Source organism: Chiloscyllium plagiosum, chromosome 2 (genome assembly GCF_004010195.1).
Source record: "Chiloscyllium plagiosum isolate BGI_BamShark_2017 chromosome 2, ASM401019v2, whole genome shotgun sequence".
NCBI lineage: Eukaryota > Metazoa > Chordata > Chondrichthyes > Orectolobiformes > Hemiscylliidae > Chiloscyllium > Chiloscyllium plagiosum.
In genome coordinates this window covers 26,246,375-26,266,905 of record NC_057711.1, presented here as the reverse complement: position 1 = coordinate 26,266,905, position 20,531 = coordinate 26,246,375, and the positions used below count along the sequence as shown (strand labels likewise).

The following is a 20,531-nucleotide window of genomic DNA, read 5'->3' as shown; positions in this document are numbered from 1 at the left end:
AGAAGCTCAAAGGGGTGGATTGCAGAAGGATTTTTAAAATAAAATCCTTTAAAATAAACAGGGGAAGGTCTACATTACAATAAGCCTCATAAGCCTTTTCTGTACCCTCTCCAAAGCGTCCACATCCTTTTGGTAATGTGACGACCAGAACTGTACACAGTATTCTAAATGCGGCCAAACCAACGTCGTGTACAATTTTAACATAACCTGCCCGTTCTTATACTCAATATCCCATCCGATATAGGTAAGCATACCATAGGTCTTCTTGACCACTCTATTCACCTGTGCAGACATCTTCAGGGTACAATGGACCTGCACTCCCAGATCTCTCTGCTCATCAACTTTTCCCAAGGCTCTTCCTTTTACTGTATAATTCACTCTAGAATTAGACTTGCCAAAATGAATCACCTCTCATTTGCCTGGATTGAACTCCATCTGCCACTTCTCCGCCCAACTCTCCAATCTATCTATATTCTCCTGTATTCTTTGACAGTCCCTTACGCTTTCTGGTACTCCATCAAGCTTTGTGTCATCTGCAAACTTGACCAATAGTGCCCTCTGCCAGATCATTTATGTATAGCACAAACAACAGTAGCCCCAGAACCCATCCCTGTGGGACACTACTGGTCACCTTACTCCATTTCAAGAAACTCCCTTCAACTACTACTGTCTCCTGTTGCTCAACCAGTTCTTTATCCACCTACCTAGAACACCCTGCGACTTCCCTTTATTAGTTTACCATGGGGAACCTTATCAAACGACTTACTAAAGTCCATGTATATGACATCAACAGCCCTTCCTTCATCTATCAACTTGGTCACTTCCTCAAAGAACTCTATTAAGTTGATAAGATACGATCTCCCCTGCACAAAACCATGTTGCCCATCACTGGTAAGCCTATTCTTTTCTAAATATCAATAGATCCTATCTCTCAGTACCTTCTCCAGCAACTTTCCCACCACTGACATCAGGCTCACTGGTCTGTAGTTACCCTACTACCCTTCTTGTCCCTTCTTCACCACTGACATCAGGCTCACTGGTCTGTAGTTACCCGGAATATCCCTACTACCCTTCTTATTGGGGGGGGGGGGGCAACATGAGCAACCCCCCAGTCCTCCAGCACCTCACCTGTGTTTAAGGATGCCACAAAGATATCTGTCAGGGCCCCAGCTATTTCCTCTCTCGCCTCCCTCAGCAACCCGGAATAGATCCCATCCGGTCCTGGGGATTTGTCTACCTTAATAACCTCTAGCCTACCCAATTCATCTTCCCTACTTATGCCAATGTGATCCAGACTAATCAGACTTCTATCTCTAATCTCAACGTTCATCATGCCCCTCTCCGCAGTGAACACTGATGCAAAGTAATCATTCAGAATCTCGCCCTTCTCTCCGGTTCGAGACACAACCTTCCTTCATTATCCTTTAGTGGACCAATCCTTTCTCTAGTTACCCACTTGCTTCTTATATAAGAATAAAAGGCTTTGGGATTCTCCTTTATTCTGCTTGCTAACGCTATTTCATGACCCCTTTTAGGCCACTTGATTCCTCGTTTAAGATTGGTCCTACTCTTCCAATATTCCTCCAGGACCCATTCTGTTCTTAGCTGCCTGGACCTAATGTACGTTTCCCTTTTCCTCCTGTACGATTTCTCCTGTCATCCACCATTCACAAATCTTGCCCTTCCTGTTCTTTGCCTTCAAATGGGACATGCCTATCCTGCACTCTTTGAAAGCCTCCCACACATCAAACGTGGATTTTCCTTCAAATAACTGTATCCAATCCACAATTCCCAGCTCCTGCCTAATTTTGATATAATTGGCTTTGGCCCAGTTTAGTACTCTTCCCTTAGGACCAATCTCACCTTTGTCTCGGAGTATTGTAAAACTTACAGAATTGTGCTCACTGTTCCCAAAGAAATCCCACACCACAACTTCTACCACCTGGCCTGGTTCATTCGCCAATACCAGGTCCAATATGGCCCCTTCTCTCATCAGACTATTGACATACTGCTCTAGAAAACTCTCCTGGACGCTTCTTACAAATTCTACCCCATCCAGACCTCTGACACTAAGTCTATCCCAGTCAATGTTGGGAAAATTAAAATCTCCCATCACCACTACCCTATTGCCTCTACATCGTTCCATAATCTGTTTACCTATTTGTTCTCCTACATCATGCTCACTGTTGGGAGGCCTGTAATACAGCCCCAACAGTGTAACTGCACCTTCTTATTTCCCAATTCCACCCATAATGCCTCACTACTCCAGCCCTCCATAGTATCCTTCTGTGGCACAGCAGTGATATCATCCCTGACTGGCAATGCAACTTCACCCCCCCTTTTACTTCCCTCCCTGTCCTGTCTGAAGCGTCTATATCCTGGAACATTTAGTTACCAATCATGCCCTTCCTTCAACCAAGTCTCTGTGATTGCAATAACGTCATACTCCCAGGCACCAATCCAAGCCCTAAGTTCATCTGCCTTACACACTATACTTCTTGCATTAAAGTAGTTCTTTTGCCTTCATCTGCTTTCTGCCTACTCTTCCCTTTAGTGATGCTATATTCATGATTCTTAGTCTCCAGTTTCCACCTCACTGTCTACTTGTTTTCTCTTCTGGTTCCCAGTCCCTGCCACATTAGTTTAAAACCTCCCCATCAGCAGTGACAAAAACTCCCCCAAGGACATTGGTTTCGGTCTGGTTCAGATGTAGACTGTCCATTTTGTAATAGTCCCACCTTCCCCAGAACAGGTCCCAATGTCCAATAAATCTGAACCCCTCCCTCCTTCATCATCCCTCAAGCCATGTGTTCATCCCGCCTATTTTTTAATTTCTACGCCGGCTAGCACGTGGCACTGGTAGTAATCACTACCTTAGAGGTCCTCCTTTTTAACTTCTCTCCTGGCTCCCTAAATTCTATTTTCAGGACCTCACCTCATTTTTTACTTATATTGTTGGTACCTATATGCACCAAGACAACTGGCTGTTCACCCACGTGTTTTAGAATGCTCTGCAGCCAATCGGTGACATCCCTGACCCGAGCACCTGAGAGGCAACATCCCATCCGGGAGTCCCGTTTTCGGCCACAGAACCACCTACCCACTCCCCTCACAATAGAATCCCCTATGACTGTGGCCCTAGGAGTCTTTTTCCCGCCCTTCTGAACAGCAGTGCCCACCACAGTGCCATGATCTTGGCAACTGCTGCCCTCCCCTGGCGAGCCAACTCCCCTAACAGTATCCAAAATGGTATACCTGTTTTAGAGGCAGCTGAGGAAATTTGGCATGATGACAAATACCCTTGCCAAATTTTATAGGTGCTCCATCGAGAGCATTATCTGGTATGGCAACTGTACCATTCAAGATTGGAGACTGTTACAAAGAGTGGTGGACTCAGCCCAGACAATCAAAGGCGAACCTCCCATCTACAGAATCCATCTACCAGGCCTGCTGTCAAGGAAAGGCTGCCAGGATTCTCAAAGATCCATCCCACCCTGGCAATGCTTTTCTACAACCTCTACCATCAGGGAGAAGGTACAGAAGCCTGAACACACACCAGCCGGTTTCAAAACAGTTTCTACCCTACTGTTGTTAGAATACGGAATGGACTCACAAACTCTTAGCATTCGCCTGTACCTGTGTTTTGGTTTTTGCCACTGTTAACCTATTATTTACATATCTATGCTATTTAACTCTCATCTGTCTGTATTGCTCGCAAGACAAAGTTTTTCACTGTGCCTCAGTATATGTGACAAATTCAAGTCAATTCCCAGATTTTAAGTTTCATGTCTCAAAAGTTCCAAGGCAGGATGATATGTGACTTAGAGGGGAACTTGCAAATAGTGAGATTCCCATGCATTTGCTGTCCTTGTCCTTCTAGGAGGTAGACTGTGTGTCTTTGGATGTTTCCATCATCGAACCCACTGATGAGCTGCTGCACAATGGGAATTGCAGTGTATAGAGTTGCTACATCATGTAAATGGTATATGCTGCTGCTGTGCATCTATAAGGTCCACAACCAATCTGTCTTATGGTGCAATGAGAGAGATTAATATTGACTAGGATAGTGGGGATTAATTCTCTGCTCTTCTACAAAACAATGCAATAGAATTTTTTGTTAAATCTATTAGAGGGGATAGTCAGAACTCTTTAGCACCTTATCTAAAAGGCTAGATCTCTGACAATGCATTACCACCTCAGTACTGGACTGGAGTGTCAAAATTTGATTTTGTGCTCAAATCTCTTGAGTAAGACTTGAACTTCTAACTGAGCACTCCCAATGAGCCACAACTAACACTGAAGGAGGAAAAGGCCTGGTCGGCAGACTGTCAGTGATTTTGTAGAAACTGGAAGCACAGCAGAAACATTTCTGCACCAGGGCTAGGTATGCTGATATCATGTGTTGGAACACACTGGGTAAAGTTTGTATCAGCTATTAATGATTGCAACAACTGAAAATGAATTGTGATCATGGTCCTGCTATTTTAGAGAAATAATGGCCTATTTGCCCAACTAGTGTCATAGCTAATAGGTGAATTATTCAACCTTTTCCAAAATACATTTAATATGACTGAAAGAAAGGCATTCTGTTGAATCTTTTCATCTTACGCTATTCGGGACAATTCACAAGAAAGGCCAATGTAAAGGAAAACAATGTTTTTACTGTGCGAGAGGAGAGTCTTGGTTGGTTGGCAAGTGGACTTTGAACTAAAAACCCACAATCTGATTGAATTTTACAAAAAAATATATAATAACTGAATGTAGATGTCACTGGCTGGACAAGCATTTATTGCCCAACCCAAGTTGCCCTTGAGAAAGTGGTGGTCAGCTTCCGTTTTGAACTGAAGTCCATTTGGTGTACATTCACCCACAGTACCATTACAGAGTGTTCTGGAATTTTGACCCAGCCACACTGAAGGAATGGTGATATACTTCCAACTCAGAATGTGAGAGGGGAACATGCAGCTGTTGGTGTTCCCATGAATCCGCTGCCTTTGAACTTCTTGCTGGAAGAGATTCATGGGTTTGGAGCATCCTGTCTTAGGATCATTTCTGCAGTGCATTTTGTTGATAGATTTCCCCATTGATTCTCACTAACTACAGTTTTGCCAGAGCTTCTTGCTAAAATGTGCTCTTGTTATCAAGGAAAATTAATCTCACCTCACTTCTGGATTTCAACTGTTTTGAGTATGTTTGGAGCAAAATCAGAAGCCAAGTGACCAGAGTGGAAGCAGAACTGCACCAGTGAGTGGAGTATTGCTAAGGAAGCCCTGCCTTATAACACTGTTAATGTCACATCACTGATGATCAAAAGTGGACAATGATGCAGTAAATTGGCCATGTTGGGTTTGTTTTACTTTTTTTGAGTACAGGTTATACCTGGGCAATTTTCCACATTTTCAGGTGGATTCCAGTGTTGCAGCTGTATTGGAACTACTTAGGAATGTGGCAAGCTGTAGAGCACAAGTCTTCAGTACTATCTGCACTAAAAATCTCAATACACAGGGTCTTGTTCTTTGCGGACAGAAAGACATGTACACACACTGCATCAGCTTCAAATCAACAAAATGTCTTGACAAATCAGAATCAACCCAACTTGTTTAAAATTTAAACAAAGCTTGGGAGTTAACTGGTACTCTCCCTCCCTGGCAATGCCTTTAACAATCAGAAATGGTGTCCCATTATTTTAGCAACGTTCAAGTTCCGTACTATCAAACGACTAAACTACACTTTCATACTTGAACCAGCTAAGGGTGAAAATCCATGAAAGATGAAAATCCATTAAAGCAGCACACATTTCAAAAGGCTTACATTACACCCATCACCCATGATTCAGGTCGCAACATCTTTTATATGGAAAGTTAAATCATTATATACTTAAATCATGACTAGGGGGACAAAACAAAAGACATTTGTTTAATTCAACGGGAAACTGGATTCATTTTTTTTCCCCAGAGACCATGAACCTCATTTGACATTGTTTACATGTGACACTGACCGAAATTCTGTCAGGGTAAGTCACAGTACCAGAACACCAGAACTGAAATCAGCAAGAAGCATTTGCAGAAATCCACAGTGAGATGCTTGCATCTGACTCAAGAAAGCAAGGTTACTTGCATGATAAAGTTAATTTATTTCAACTGAATCCCAAATTGATTGATGTTACTCAATTTCTCATCATTTCACACACAAACAATCTGGGGCCTGGAGTGCTTCTTCTGAAATTTGTCACATCAAAACTAAGAAACATACTGCTGTCACATATTCTGCCTATAGTTCAGTCTACTACAAGACTGAGTGACAAATTCATACCAACTCTCCCATAAGAAATGCTAAGGGAAAACAAAATGATTTTCATGTAGTACTCGCTGTTTAAACAGTTTAAGTAACAATTTCTAGTGGATTTGAGACAGCCAAACTGCTGCTATTTTCAATGCACACCCATATGCAAACACTTATTTCCCTTGAAAGGGTGCAGTGAATAAAATAGAAACAACACTTAACAAGCATTTTAGCTAATAGAATGTTGGCCCTTATTTCAAGGAGATTGGAGTATAAGGGTAGGGATGTCTCATTGCAACTGTACAAGGAGCTAGTGAGACCACATCTGGAGTACTGGGAGTTGTTCTGATCCATTTAAGGAAAGATATCATTTCGTTGGAGGCAGTTCAGAGAAGGTTCAGTAGGATGATTCTCAGTATGGAGGAACTGTTTTATGAGCAAAGGCTAAACAGGTTGGGATTGTATTCACTGGAATTTAGAAGAATGAGCGCTGATTGCACTGAAACATATAGGACTCTCAAAGGGCTTGGCAGGGTAAATCCTGATAGGACATTCCCTCTCATGGGAGACTCTAGGACTAGAGGGAACAGTCTCAGAATAAATGGGTGCCAATTTAAGATTGTGAGGAGGAGAAATTTCTTCGCACTGAGGGTTAAATGTCTTTGGAACTCCTTGGACACAAAGCTGTGGAGGTAGAGTTGCATACATTTAAGGTTGAGATAGATAGATAGATAGATTCTTGATAAGTAGAGAATCAAAGGTTACAGGGAAAGGGCCGGCAAGTGAATATGAGGAATGTCAGATCAGCCATAATCCGAATGAATGGCAGAGCAGGCTCTAGGGGCCAAATGGCCTACTCCTCTTTCTATTTCTTTCAGTCTTAACACTGGAGTTGACACTCTCAAAAAGGTGAAGCCAAAGTGATTGGCAACTGTCACAAAAATGAAGCAAGTTGCAGAATTAAAATTGAGAAGTGAATAAATCCACTTTGATCAAAACTTAAGAAAATCAACCAAGTTTGACCAAAAAAAAACACAAGGCCAAAGCACATTTCTAACATAATATATAAAATAAAAAAAGACATACGCTCCTGTTACAGTCATTCAAACCAGCTATGGTGAGATGACAGTAGGTTACATTGCTTTCTCCCTACTACCGTTTACTCTCCAGAACTGGAGGTCACAGTTTAAGGATACAAAGTAAGCCATTAGGACAGAGATGAGGAGAATGGTCTCCACTCAGTACTGAACCAAAGGAGTTTTTCTGGCACAGAAAGTGATTGAGGTCAAAACATTGAATGTTTTCAAGAAGGAGCTAGATATAGTTCTTAGGGATAAAGGGAGCAAAGGGTATGGGGAGAAAGTAGGAACACGCAACTGAGTTGCAAGATCTGCCATGATCACACTGAATAGCAGAGCAAACTCAAAGCCAAATTGCCTTCCTCTGCTTCCAATTTCTACGTTTCATGCTCCAATCAAAGCTGAACTTTAGGGAGATATGATAAGTTAATTATGTTATTGGCTTAGTAATCCAGAGGATTGGACTAGATGCATGAGCTCAAAATGCAACACAGCTGAAGAATCTAATAATTCAACAAGCAAATCTGGAATGAGAAAAATTTAACAGAAATTATAATCAAACTACTTTTTTTTTGTTATAACTTGCGTGGTTATTCAATAATTTCCTTAAGGAAACTCAATCCTATGTTACTCTTAACTGGAACCTGAAACTGTATAGCAAGCCATTCATTCAGCTGTATCTCAAGGGTACCTCCAGAGGGATAATGCCAGTAACAAATAAAACATGGTACGTTTCTGTGGTTACTTCCCTCATTTTTCATGATATGGAAGAGCCAGTATTGGACTGGGGTGTACAAAGTTAAAAATCACACAACACCAGGTTATAGTCCAACAGGTTTATTTGGAATCGCTTAGTTTTGCAGTGCTGCTCCTTCACCTGGTAGCTATGGAGCAGGACCATCAAACAGAATTTATAGCAAAAGATTACATAGTGTCATACAACTGTAATGATACATTGAACAAACCTGAATTGCTGTTAAGTCTTTCATCTTTAAGTCATTCATATGTAAATCCCAGAACTACTTTTAAATCACCTTTGGAGATAACTTAAGGTTTTATATGGAAAAGGTGACATCTCAGCTCGGACAATGCATTAAAGGTGTGAGATTAGAGTCTGTCTGTATCCCAATCTTGAGTCAGACTTGTTCTATTTCCAAAGTAGGATTGTGCATTTTTTGAGCAAAATAGAATGCATCTGCAAATACAAATTCACCCCACAGACAGAGGGACAGCGTGTGAGGGACAGAGCACATGTTTGCAATGGAGTATAAGCCCAGCCTTCAGGACAACATCAACCACAACACTGTACAACCCTGTCATGGCAACTACTACAAGACTTAATGGATACCACCATTACATGTGGGGACACCACACACCATGTACACGGCAGGCACTCATATGACTCTGCCAACTCATACGCTGCAGACAAGGATGCCCTGAGGCATGGTACATTGGCGAGACCGAGCAGACACTACGACAATGGAGGAATGGACACCACGCAGCAATCACAAACAGGAAATAAACTTGTTGGACCATAACCTGGTGTTGTGACTTTTAACTCATTTTTCATGACAGATTGTGACAAAGCTAATCAAACTAATGATATAAGAACTGTCCATTATCTTCCTCAAACTAATTACCCTTTCTCAAACTAATTCTTCCTCCTCATACATTGAATTGGGCAACTCACCATCAGCATTCCAATGGAGCCATTACCAGCAAGTCAGTTCTGTTAAATTTACACAGAGATAAGAACTTCTTTAACATCTCAGTAAAAAGTGCTTCTATAACTAAACATAAAATTAACTTTTTGTTGGTTTCCCCACTTGTTTCTTTTTCCATGTTGAAGGCATTTCTTTAATCTGGATAAATTTATTGCAGTGATTAGTCGACTTTAAACTCAGATCTGTAAGTACAGAAGGTGATAATAAAATGGCTCATGCTCATGACAGATTGAGGCACAACTCAGCAACAGCCTGCCACAGCAAACCAACTTCCCAAGGATTCATGCCTACCTTTCATGGCTAATATTTCTGCAAGAACAATCCTCAGGCTATGAGAAGCGACATCTTTTGTATTTAAGAGACAAAGCACCAGCACCCTTGAGCATGTGCGTAGGAATTGGTCCTCATCCTCACAGCTCTTCAAGCATGGATGCAGAGCAAAGGGTTTCGGCTGCTGGTCCTCTTGCCTGAAAGGGATAAATAGCCATACAGAATTAAACAAGCACATCTTCAATTTTCTCCACAGTACAACCTTGGCACCGAGACACAAGTCTCTTTGTCTGTGAATATTTTTAAAATTTGTACACTGTGGAAACAGGCCCTTTTGGCCTTGCAAGTCCACATCGACCCTCCAAAGAGTAACTCACCCAGACCCATTCCCTTATTACTCCCCCTGACTAATGCACTTAACCTACACATCCCTGAAGATTATGGGCAGTTTGGCATGGTAAAAACAATGACTGCAGATGCTGGAAACCAGAGTCTAGATTAGAGTGGTGCTGGAAAAGCACAGCAGTTCAGGCAGCATCTGAGGAGCAGTAAAATCGATGTTTCGGGCAAAAGCCCTTCATCAGGAATACCAATCCACCTTATCTGCACATCTTTGGACTGTGGGAGGAAACTGGAGCACACAGAGGAAACTCATGCGGACATGGGGAAAACATGCAAATTCCACACAGACAGTCGCCAGAGACTAGAATCAAACCCGGGTCCCTGATACAGATGCAGCAGTGCTAACATTGAGCCACCATGCCACCCCCATTGGCAATATTTCTTTTCTACAGGTGTGCTTTCTTTTCTAGGGGTCAATAAGTGTATGAGAAAATGATGTTCTTTTAAAGGAAATCAATACAGGGGAAGGTACAATATACAAGTAGGGGAGGAATGTAGGAATCGAGGGAACAGGAGGTGGTCATTCATCCTCTCAAACCTGTTCTATTATTTAATGAAATCACACCTGATCTACACCACAATTCCAATGGCTCATAAAACAATACAGTCAACTGCCCCAAAATATCACATCTCAAGTAAGAACATTGGTTATTCCATCACCGTGAACCTTCCTATTTTAAGGCCAAGTATATATTATTGCAGGCTTTCTGCATGACATTTTCAAGGGCCAAATTTTAGATAGGTCTGCACTACAATTCACTTACAGTTAGGAGTCTCAATATAATAGACGACCTTGAATATATGACATTTCAAGAAATAGCACTGACTTGCATTTATTATTTAATTCCTCTTTTAATACAGTCCTAAACTTGGAATATTTCTTCTGTAACATGAAGCAGTGTAAAAGCATTTGCAGACCAAGGCTTGGAAACACACTATCCTTTATTTTCATTGAAAGTCTCACTTCTGAATTTTTCATTTCCTGAAACTGGTAGAATAGAGATTTGTATTCTGTATTAAAGTATACACTGGAGTCATAAGCTATCCCTCGCGCACACAGCTCACCATCATTATCACTGTTAGCCATGGGCTGAAGAGAACCAATACGATCTGCAGAGAAATTGAGCGATTGAATATCAAAACTAATCAATCATGCCACCAGGACTCTTCATTGAGCTGAATGCGAGAGCAGTATTTCTGACCTTGACTAAATAAACAATTGACATAACAAGAGGCCAAATCAACATCCCGCTCCCAGATTCTGATTTCTCACAGCAGCTAGTCTCAAGATCAATATAGGATTACACAAGAAATCCAACAAAGCATTTAAAAAGAAACCTCTTTACCCAGAGGGCTGATTAAACAAATATTACAGATGCAGTTAAAGCATGGGGCTAGACAAGTATCTGAGGGGGAAGAAAATTGAGGGTTCTGCTGATAGAGTTCTGGAAGGACAGGACATGGCTCAGGTGCAGCATAAACACCAGCATAACTTGTTAGTACTTACATGTTACACTATGTGCTCTACATCTAAATTTGGACTAAGAAACATTACGATGCAAAATAAGAGCTCATGATGTAAAGGGGGTAACATGTTGAGATGGATAGATTAGTTAACATGATACAAAATTAGTCATAAATAGGACATTTTCAGGTTGTCAAGACATGACAATTGGAGTGCCATTTGGATAAGTGCAAAACCTTCAATTATTTACAATTTATCAGAATGACTTGGATCATTTTTATTCATGTATGCGTGTGCGTGTTGCTAGCCAGGCCAGCATTTATTGCTCATCCTTATTTGCTCTTGTCAAGGTGGTGGCGAGCTGCTTTCTTGAACCACTGCAATCCATATGCTTTAGGTAGATTCAAAATAACTTTAGGGAGGGAAATCATGAAACCGTGGAATCGCTATAGTGTGGAAAAAGGCCATTCAGCCCATCTAGTCTATACTGACCCACTGAGGAGCCTCTCACCCCCTACCCTCTCTCCATGGGTAACCCACCTAGCCTGCACATCCCTGGACACATTGGGCAATTTAGCATGGTCAATCCACCTACCCTGCACATCTTTAAACTTTGGAAGGAAACTGGAGCACCCAGAGGAAACCACACAAACATGGAGAACATGCAAACTCCACAAACTTGCCCAAGGGTGGAATCGAACCCAGATCCCTGGCACTATGAGGCAACAGTGCCAACTACCGAACTACCGTGCTGCCAGGACTTTCTAGGACCCAACAATAATGAAGGAACGCAAAAATATTTCCAAGTCAGGATGTGGTGAGTATCTTGGAGGAAAACGTCTACGTGTTCCCAAATATCTGCTGCCTTTGTCCCTCTATATCGAAGTGGATATGGGTTTGCAAGGTGCGACAGGACTGAATATATGGTTGTTACATTTTCACAAAGATATGTAGAAAGATTCAGTGATGGAGAGTACGTAAGGAGTCTGCAAAGGTATATAAAATAGGTTAAGTGGACAACATTAGCAGATGAAGTATAATATTTAAAAAAGCAAACCCATTCATTTTGGCAGGAAGAATAGAAATGCAGCATATGATCTAAAAAAAAGATGCAGAGCTCTGAGATACAGAGGGATCTAAGTATCCTCGCACACTGATCGCAAAAAAAAAAGCATGGAGGTGCAACAAATGATTAACAAGTCAAATGGAACTTGGGGAATGGAATATAATTGATGTTTTACTAAAGTAATACAGGACTTTAGTAAGACCACATGTGAAGCTGTGTGCGCAATGTTGATCTCTTTCTTTAAGGAAGGATGTAAATGTATTAAAAACAATTCAGAAAAATGTGATACCTGGGATTGAAGGTTTATCTTATTAGGAAAAAGTAGACAGTGAGGGCCGAATGCAAAATTCAGAAGAATGACGCTACGACAGAAAGCAGCTGAGACCGAAATATCATATGATGTCAAGGAGGAGTTGGATGTAGCACTTGGGGCTAATGGAGGTGGTCAAAGATATGGGGGAGAAACAAGACAAGGCTGTTGAATTGGATGACCAACCATGATCATAATAAATGGGGGAAACAGGCTCAAAGGGCTGAATGGCCTTGCTCCTATGTTTCTAAATTGAAACATACATAAATCTGAGGGGATTTGAAAAGGTGTTATCACTTTTGGGACAGATAGAACAAGGGTATATGATTTAAAAATCAAGGAGTCTCCTTTTAAAAGGCACAGATGATGAGTTCTTGCCTTCAGAGGGTTGAAAGTCTCTGGACTTTCTTTCCCAGAGTATAGAGTCAACATCATTGAACACGTTTGAGGCAAAGGCAAAGAAAATTCTTAAGTCAAAAGTTATCAGGGTAACTAGGACTTGGAGTAGTGTCCACCATCAGATCAGCCATGATGTTACTGATGGCAGAGCGAGCTCTAGGGACTGAATGATCTGTACCAGCTCCTAATTCATATGTATAAAAGGACTGGGATAAAAAATATTTAGACAAGCAATATAAATTTGTAAAACTAGATTTTACATGACAATACAAGTTTAAAGCCCCTTACACAACACGATCCACTAGAAAAATAGAACATAGAACATAGAAGAATACAGCGCAGTACAGGCCCTTCGGCCCTCGATGTTGCGCCGATCCAAGCCCACCTAACCTACACTAGCCCACTATCCTCCATATACCTATCCAATGCCCGCTTAAATGCCCATAATGAGGGAGTGTCCACCACTGCTACTGGCAGGGCATTCCATGAATTCACGGCTCGCTGAGTAAAGAGCCTACCCCTAACATCTGTCCTATACCTACCCCCCCTTAATTTAAAGCTATGCCCCCTTGTAATAGCTGACTCCATACGTGGAAAAAGATTCTCACTGTCGACCCTATCTAAACCCCTAATCATCTTGTAAATATCTGATGAAAGATTTTAATTTTTTTTATATCATCTTCACAAAATATCATTAGAGGGACAATATCAACCATGGACAAGTGCAACAAGTTTCATTAACAATGTGTCAAATACAAATCTGTATTACTGTACCTTCAACCTTCAAATACTATACAGAGCAACTTCAAGGAGGAAGTTGAAGAAGGAATCAAGTAGTGCTTTTGGTAACCTAAGATTTCTCAAAGTGCTTTACAACCCAGAATAATCACAGGAAATGTGCCAGTTGATTTGTGCCCAAAGTCCTACAAACATCAATTAAATGACCAAATAATTTGTTTTTATTATATTGGTTGTAGGATTAACATTGGCCAGGACACCAGGTGAACTCCCCAACTCTTCTCCAAATGATAAGGTATCGCTTACATTCATAGGTAAGATTTCAGTTTAACACCCAGTGCAAAATAAAATTCTCCATTCTGCAAGCCCAGATTGCAAACTCTAGCTTCTGGGGTGGAAACAGAAACTTGATGGTACAGGAGGATCCACTTGATAAATCTTGCAGATGCTAGTTGCTTGAGCCTAGTTTCAAATGCTTTGTCGGTCGATTGAAAGTCAGAAACGTCAAGATTGCGAAGTCAGAGTGTGATGAACAGATCGGAGGTGAATGCCAAACTGAGCCTTGAGTGACTCTAACAGTGACCAACTGTCCGTAGACCCAACAACAACGAAGGAAGGAAAGTGCATGAGATGGAAACCAGTAACATCTACACACTCCCCACCTCTACATCATCTCACCTCATTTAGAAGCATTTAAAACAAATTTATTTTGATGAGGTTGGTGGACACTGCTGCTGATTTCTTTGTTCGCGGTTTAGCCCACATTTCCTAGTCTGATGAAGGGCTCATGCTCGAAACGTCAATTCTCCTGCTTCTCGGATGCTGCCTGACCTGCTCTCGACTTTGATCTCCAGCATCTGCACTTCTCACTTTCTCCTAGTTGATTTTCCAATCTAGCCTTATTTGCAAACTGCCTTGGGACTTTGTAATAGCAGATATTATTGATGCGTAGCCAGCACGAAGACAAGTCGATTTGTGGTTGAACAGGAATTCAATATCACCAAAGTGAGAGAGCAGCAGAGAAGTACAAATAGGTAAGAGCTGAGCATAGATCTGAAGCTCAATTCAGGATAAGCCATCATACACACACTGCATCCTGAAGCAGAGTGACAAAGAGATACCAAGAAGAGATGTCAATATAAAATTCAAGGCCAAAAAAATGCTGTCATAACTGAGGAACTAAAAATTCGTAAATGCCTAAACAAAACACGAAGTGCAGAAATCTGAAATAAGAACAAAGAAATGCTGAAAGTGCTAAGCAGATCTGCCAGCATCAGTGGAGTGAGGAATAAAATGAATGTTCCATAATTCATGATCCAAATTGTAAAATGTTGAGCTTCAAGGAATTAAGGCTCAGTCTTTCCAAGGAAATTATCCAGTTGCTGAAGTGGTAAGCACATGTATAGCAGACAAAAGTCAGCCATTGCAGAGGAAATTTAGCTCAGTTCGAGTTTACTCCAATCCTTTGTCTCTTCTATCCAGTAGTACTTGATATTTATATATTATAATCTTTATACTACCGTCATTATTAAACAGCAGTAGTTAAGTCTTAATTCACGCTACTTGGACAAAGTGCCTTCCAAAGAAATTTCAACTTAAGAACTAACCAGAATGGCAAGGCAAGACAGTGTTGAAACCTGAAAGGGTTCAGAAATTATTTACAATCATGTTGCCAGGGTTGGAGGGGTTCAGCTATAGGAGAGGCTGAACAGGCTGGGACTATTTACCCTGGAGCATCAGAGGCTGAAGCGTAACCTTCTAGAGGTTTATAAAATCATGAAGAGCATGGATAGGATAAATAGACAAAGTCTTTCCCTAGGGTGGGGAAGTCCAAAACTAGAGGGCATAGGTTTAAGGTGAGAGGAGAATTTAAAAGGGCAACTTATTCACCCAGAGGGATGTGTGTGTATGGAATGAGCTGCCAGAGGAAGTGGTGAAAGCTGATACAAATTACAACTTTTAAAAGGTATCTGAATGGATACATGAATAGAAGGATTTAGAAGGATATGGTCCAATGGGACTAGATTAATTTAGGGTATCTGGCTGGCATGGACGAGTTAGGCTGAAGGGTCTGGTCCCACATTGTACAGGTCTGACTCAAGGCTCCATTCCATACAGTGAATATCTCAGCCAGGCTGTGGAAAGATGCCATGCTACAAAAGACGTTGTACGAAAAGGGGCCACAATATATTGGCAGATAGGATCAAGAAAAATCTCAGAGGCTTTTTATAAATATATCTAAGACCAGAGAAAGAATGGGACATATTAGAAACCAAAGGGGCAACCTGTGCGTGAGGTGAATACTTTTCATCCATATTCACTGAGGAGAAAGACATTGTAGCCAGGTATTTCAGCTGGAATGGTGAGGTTCTAAAAGTATGTTAGGATGAATAAGGAGGAGGAGTTATTAAATGTTTTAGTGTGCATAAATCCCCAGGGTCTGACGAGATCTATCCCAGGCTGCTATGGAAGACAAGGGAGGAGATTTCTGGGTCCCTAACAGAGCTATTTAATATTTCACTGGCCACAGGTGAAGAGCCAGAAGACTGAAAGATAGCTAATGTGGTTCCTTTGTTCAAGGAGTACGCATGGATAGGCTGTATGACTTGATGACCCTACAAAGATTGGACACTCAACTACTTAACAGCAGGGAGTCAACAGAATTACTAGCTCAATCATTTTCAGGTAGTTACAATCACCTAAAAGATGTGATAAGACTTAGAGAGAAAGGACAAACTTAATCGCAACTAAACTCCTTTAAGGTCAAGAGTTCCAGGATTTTGATTCAGTGACAACAAACGAAGTGATATATTTCCAAACGATGAGTTGCTTGGAGGCAGCACATTCCAATGTGTCTGCTTTCCTTGTCCTTCTGGATAGTAGTCGTGCTTTTGGAAGATGCTGTTGAAGGAACCATGGCAAGTTGCTATAGTGCATATTCTATGTGGTGCACTCCACTGCCAATGCACATCAGAGGTGGAATGTGTCATTTTGCTTCATCCTTGGCTTTGCATTCTAATCTTCATGGAATCACAAACCTAAACCTATAAAGCAGAAGCATGCGGAATGTTCCTTTAATTCAAACACAACAATTCCCAAGTGTCTTATTATTCTTATCCTGTCATCAAGTCCATATCCAGGTTAGCCTGAAGCTGTTGGTGACATGGTTAAGCACAGCTCTATTCATGGAATAGATAAGAAAGGCGCACAGTAGCCACAGTAAATCCACAGTACAAGGAAGAGGTTCTATTAACATTGAGGTCCTGTTTCAGAAGAGCTCTTCCACTCGTTTCCATGGGTATTCCTTGCTTTTCTGTGTACAGACTAGGATAGGATGCAGCTGCTAACTGATGGCTCACACAGCTGGCACTAAGTAATGGACTGTGGGTAAAGAGACCAAGCTGGACAGAACAAAGAAAGGAAACTAAATACACAGGAGCAAGAAGAAAGTAAGAATAAGTTGACTGGAGTTACAATAATTGCTGCATCCTTCAGATGTTTCCTCTCCTGCAGCTAGAAATTCCAAAGTACATAAAAAGGTTTATCCTATGTGATAAATGTATTTAGTATAAAACTTCTGTAATTTGGATTTTTAAAACAGATGCATATGGATTTTGGTCAGTCATTTAGAACACATACATTTAGCTATGATGGTTTATTTTCATCTTTTGTGCAATAAATCTGTTTATGAAAAAAATCATTGTAGCCTCATAATAGTGTGTTTCAATTACTAACCATCATGATACACAATGTAAAAATTACACTTCTCAAGTTATCAAATCAACTTTCATTCCAGGATCTAACTTTTCCAATCTTACCATCAGCTGGAATCATAACATTTGGATGAGATAGTCTGTTTGAATGGCAGTCTGACCCGGTTTCTTTGAAGGGGTTCTTTTATTCGCATTTTTTTGTCACCCTGTCTTATACTCCGAGCACAAAGGGAGACAATTCAGCCCAACATGCTCCTGCACCAAGCTGTTGCTTTTAGTTTCACATCCACGCTCTTTGCCTCCAAGACGTTCAACCTCAGGTAGTTACCCAACTCCCCTGTAAAATCACGTATGGAGTCAGCTTTCTTCAGGTAGGACATTCCAGACCCTAACAACTCTCAGTGGGAAGAGAAATCTTCATCCCCCTCAAGAACTCTCTTCTGGTTCAACACATGACTTTCCCCCCAACACAGCACACAACTTATGCGCGTTTTGACAAAGATTTTAGACGAGTTTTTCTTTAGTAAGTCACTCTTCCAAAATGCAACCTAGTGAGAATAACAATACAAAAATATTTTGGCATAACATTTTTAAAAAAAAAAGAACTGCAGATGCTGGAGATCTGGAACCAGGAAAAAAAAATTTACTGTGTTGCACACTTCTCCATTTCAAGCCTTTTACTTTACTTCATATAACAAAGTATATGAGGTTTGGTTAAAAACAGAATTCTCAAGTGTTTAAAAAGGTAAGAATATTTGAAAAGATAAAAACATGAAATTAGATGAAAGACAAGGAAATACTTAAATATTTCCTTCAAAATGTCCTTATATGGGTGTGGAACTAAATAGTTAGCTTCTGTAATATTCTACTATTTTATCAAATATATTACAGAATTCTATTGTTTTAAGTGTTATTTAGCTATCTTAAACTTTGAGCGGTTTAGATTAGACTAGATTAGGTTCCCTACAGTGTGGAAGCAGGCCCTTCGGCCCAACAAGTCTATACCGACCCTCCGAAGAGTAACCCACCCAGGTACGTTTCCCTGACTAATGCACCTAACACTATGGGCAATTTAGCATGGCCATTTAACTTGCATCTTTGGACTGTGGGAGGAAACCGGAGCACCAGGAGGAAACCCACGCAAACACTGGGAGAATGTGCAAACTCCACAGAGACCCCAATGCAACCTTCCTTTTCCTAGTGCTGCAATTTGTAAGGCTACAGAACACATAGGAGTAGGAGGAAGCCATCCAATACAGTGTGTCCATTCACCATCCAGTGAGATCATGGCTGATCTGATAATCCACAACTCCACTTTTCCCCATAATCCTTGCCTTTTTACTGATTAGAAAATCTTAACATCTCAGCATCTACAACCCTCTGCAGGAAAGAATGCCCCAAAATCATTTCTATCCAAGAGAAGAAATTTCTCCTCATCTCCATCTTAAATGTCTCGGTCTTAAACCTCCTTATTCTGAGATTATGGCCTCTGATCCTAGATTTTCCCAGAAGGGTAAACTGCCTTTCTGAATCTGTGGCAGCTTTCTAATTCTCTGGGTCTTTTCCAATATCTAAGGATTCTTGGAAGATTATCACTGGAGCTATTTCTTTTAACATCCTTTTATGGGATGCATTTCATCAGACTTTCGCCCCTATCAGTTTCCCCAGCATTTTTCTCTGCTGACAGTTATTGTATTTATTTTCTCTCCTCCTTTTAACATTAAAAATTCAGTAATTTTGAAATGCTATTCGTATCTTCAACTGTGAAGACTGATGCAAAGTATTTATTAAACTCTTCTCCCATTTCCTGGTTGCTAATCATAGCAATCTGTGTCAATCAAGAACTCTAGTTTCATTCTCTCATGCCACTGACTCCTAATGTTTAAATAAACATTTGCTGGCTAGACTTTAGTCACATGACAGAATAAGGGATAATGACAATTAGCACAGTTGCATGAATGACTACAGAAAAACAGCTGTTTTCATTCACTCACACAAACTTAACTAACGCATTAGATTTCTTCGAGTTCCAAAGTCATCATATCAGATTATAAACTAACTGTTTCTTTCTCCCTCCATCGATGCTGCTACACTTGCTGAGTTTCGCCCACACTAATTTATATTTCTTTCTTCTGCTTGGCTTGTAACAGTTCAGCATTTTAATGATTTTAAAATCAATTATCAAGATCTCCATCAAAATAGTTTAGTCTAATACCACAGGACACAAAGTGACAGAGCATCAGACCACAGATACAGAAGCAGAATTAGACCATTTGGCCCATCAGGTCTGCTCTGCCGTTCAAACATGGCTAATACGTTTCTCAACCCCATTCACTTGCCTTCTCCCTATAGCCCTTGATCCCCTTGCTAACTAAAAACCTGTCTATATCTGTCTTAAACATACTCAATGACTTAGCCCCCACAGTCTGTTGCGGCAATGAATTCCACAGAATAACTATCCCCTGGGTGAGGAAATGCCTTCTCATCTCAGTTCTGAAGAACTGTCCCTTCACTCTGAGGCTGTGCCCTCAGATCCTAGCCGCTCCTATTAGTGGAAACATCTTCTCCACAACTACTTTATCCTATCAGTATTCTGTAAGTTACAAACAGATCTCTCCTCATCCTTCTAAACTCCATCGAGTAAACAATAGACAATAGGTGCAAGAGTAGGCCATTCTGCCTTTCAAGCCTGCACCACCATTCAATATGATCACGGCTGATCATCCTTAATCAGTATCCTGTTCCTGCCTTATCTCCATAATCCTTGATTCCACTATCCTTGAGAGCTCTATCCAACTCTTTCTTAAATGAATCCAGAGACTGGGCCTCCACTGCCCTCTAGGGAAGAGCATTCCACACAGCCACCACTCTCTGGGTGAAGAAGTTTCTCCCCATCTCTGTCCTAAATGGTCTACCCCATATTTGTAAGCTGTGTCCTCTGGTTCGGCACTCACCCATCAGCGGAAACATGTTTCCTGCCTCCAGAGTGTCCAATCCTTTAATAATCTTATAAGTCTCAATCAGATCCCTTCTCAGTCTTCTAAACTCAAGGGTATACAAGCCCAATCGCTCCAGTCTTTCAG

The 20,531-nt window shown here is 41.0% G+C and overlaps 1 protein-coding gene across 2 annotated transcripts in view; it reads right to left on the bottom strand.

The window, feature by feature from the left end:
- snx25 (sorting nexin 25) overlaps nt 1-20,531 on the bottom strand; it is a 230,299-nt gene that overhangs the window by 125,316 nt on the left and 84,452 nt on the right. For both annotated transcript variants that reach the window (XM_043705929.1, XM_043705938.1), the window contains exon 5: nt 9,377-9,552. In XM_043705929.1, the coding sequence (XP_043561864.1) occupies nt 9,377-9,552 (176 nt within the window). The remainder of the gene's footprint in view (nt 1-9,376; nt 9,553-20,531) is intronic.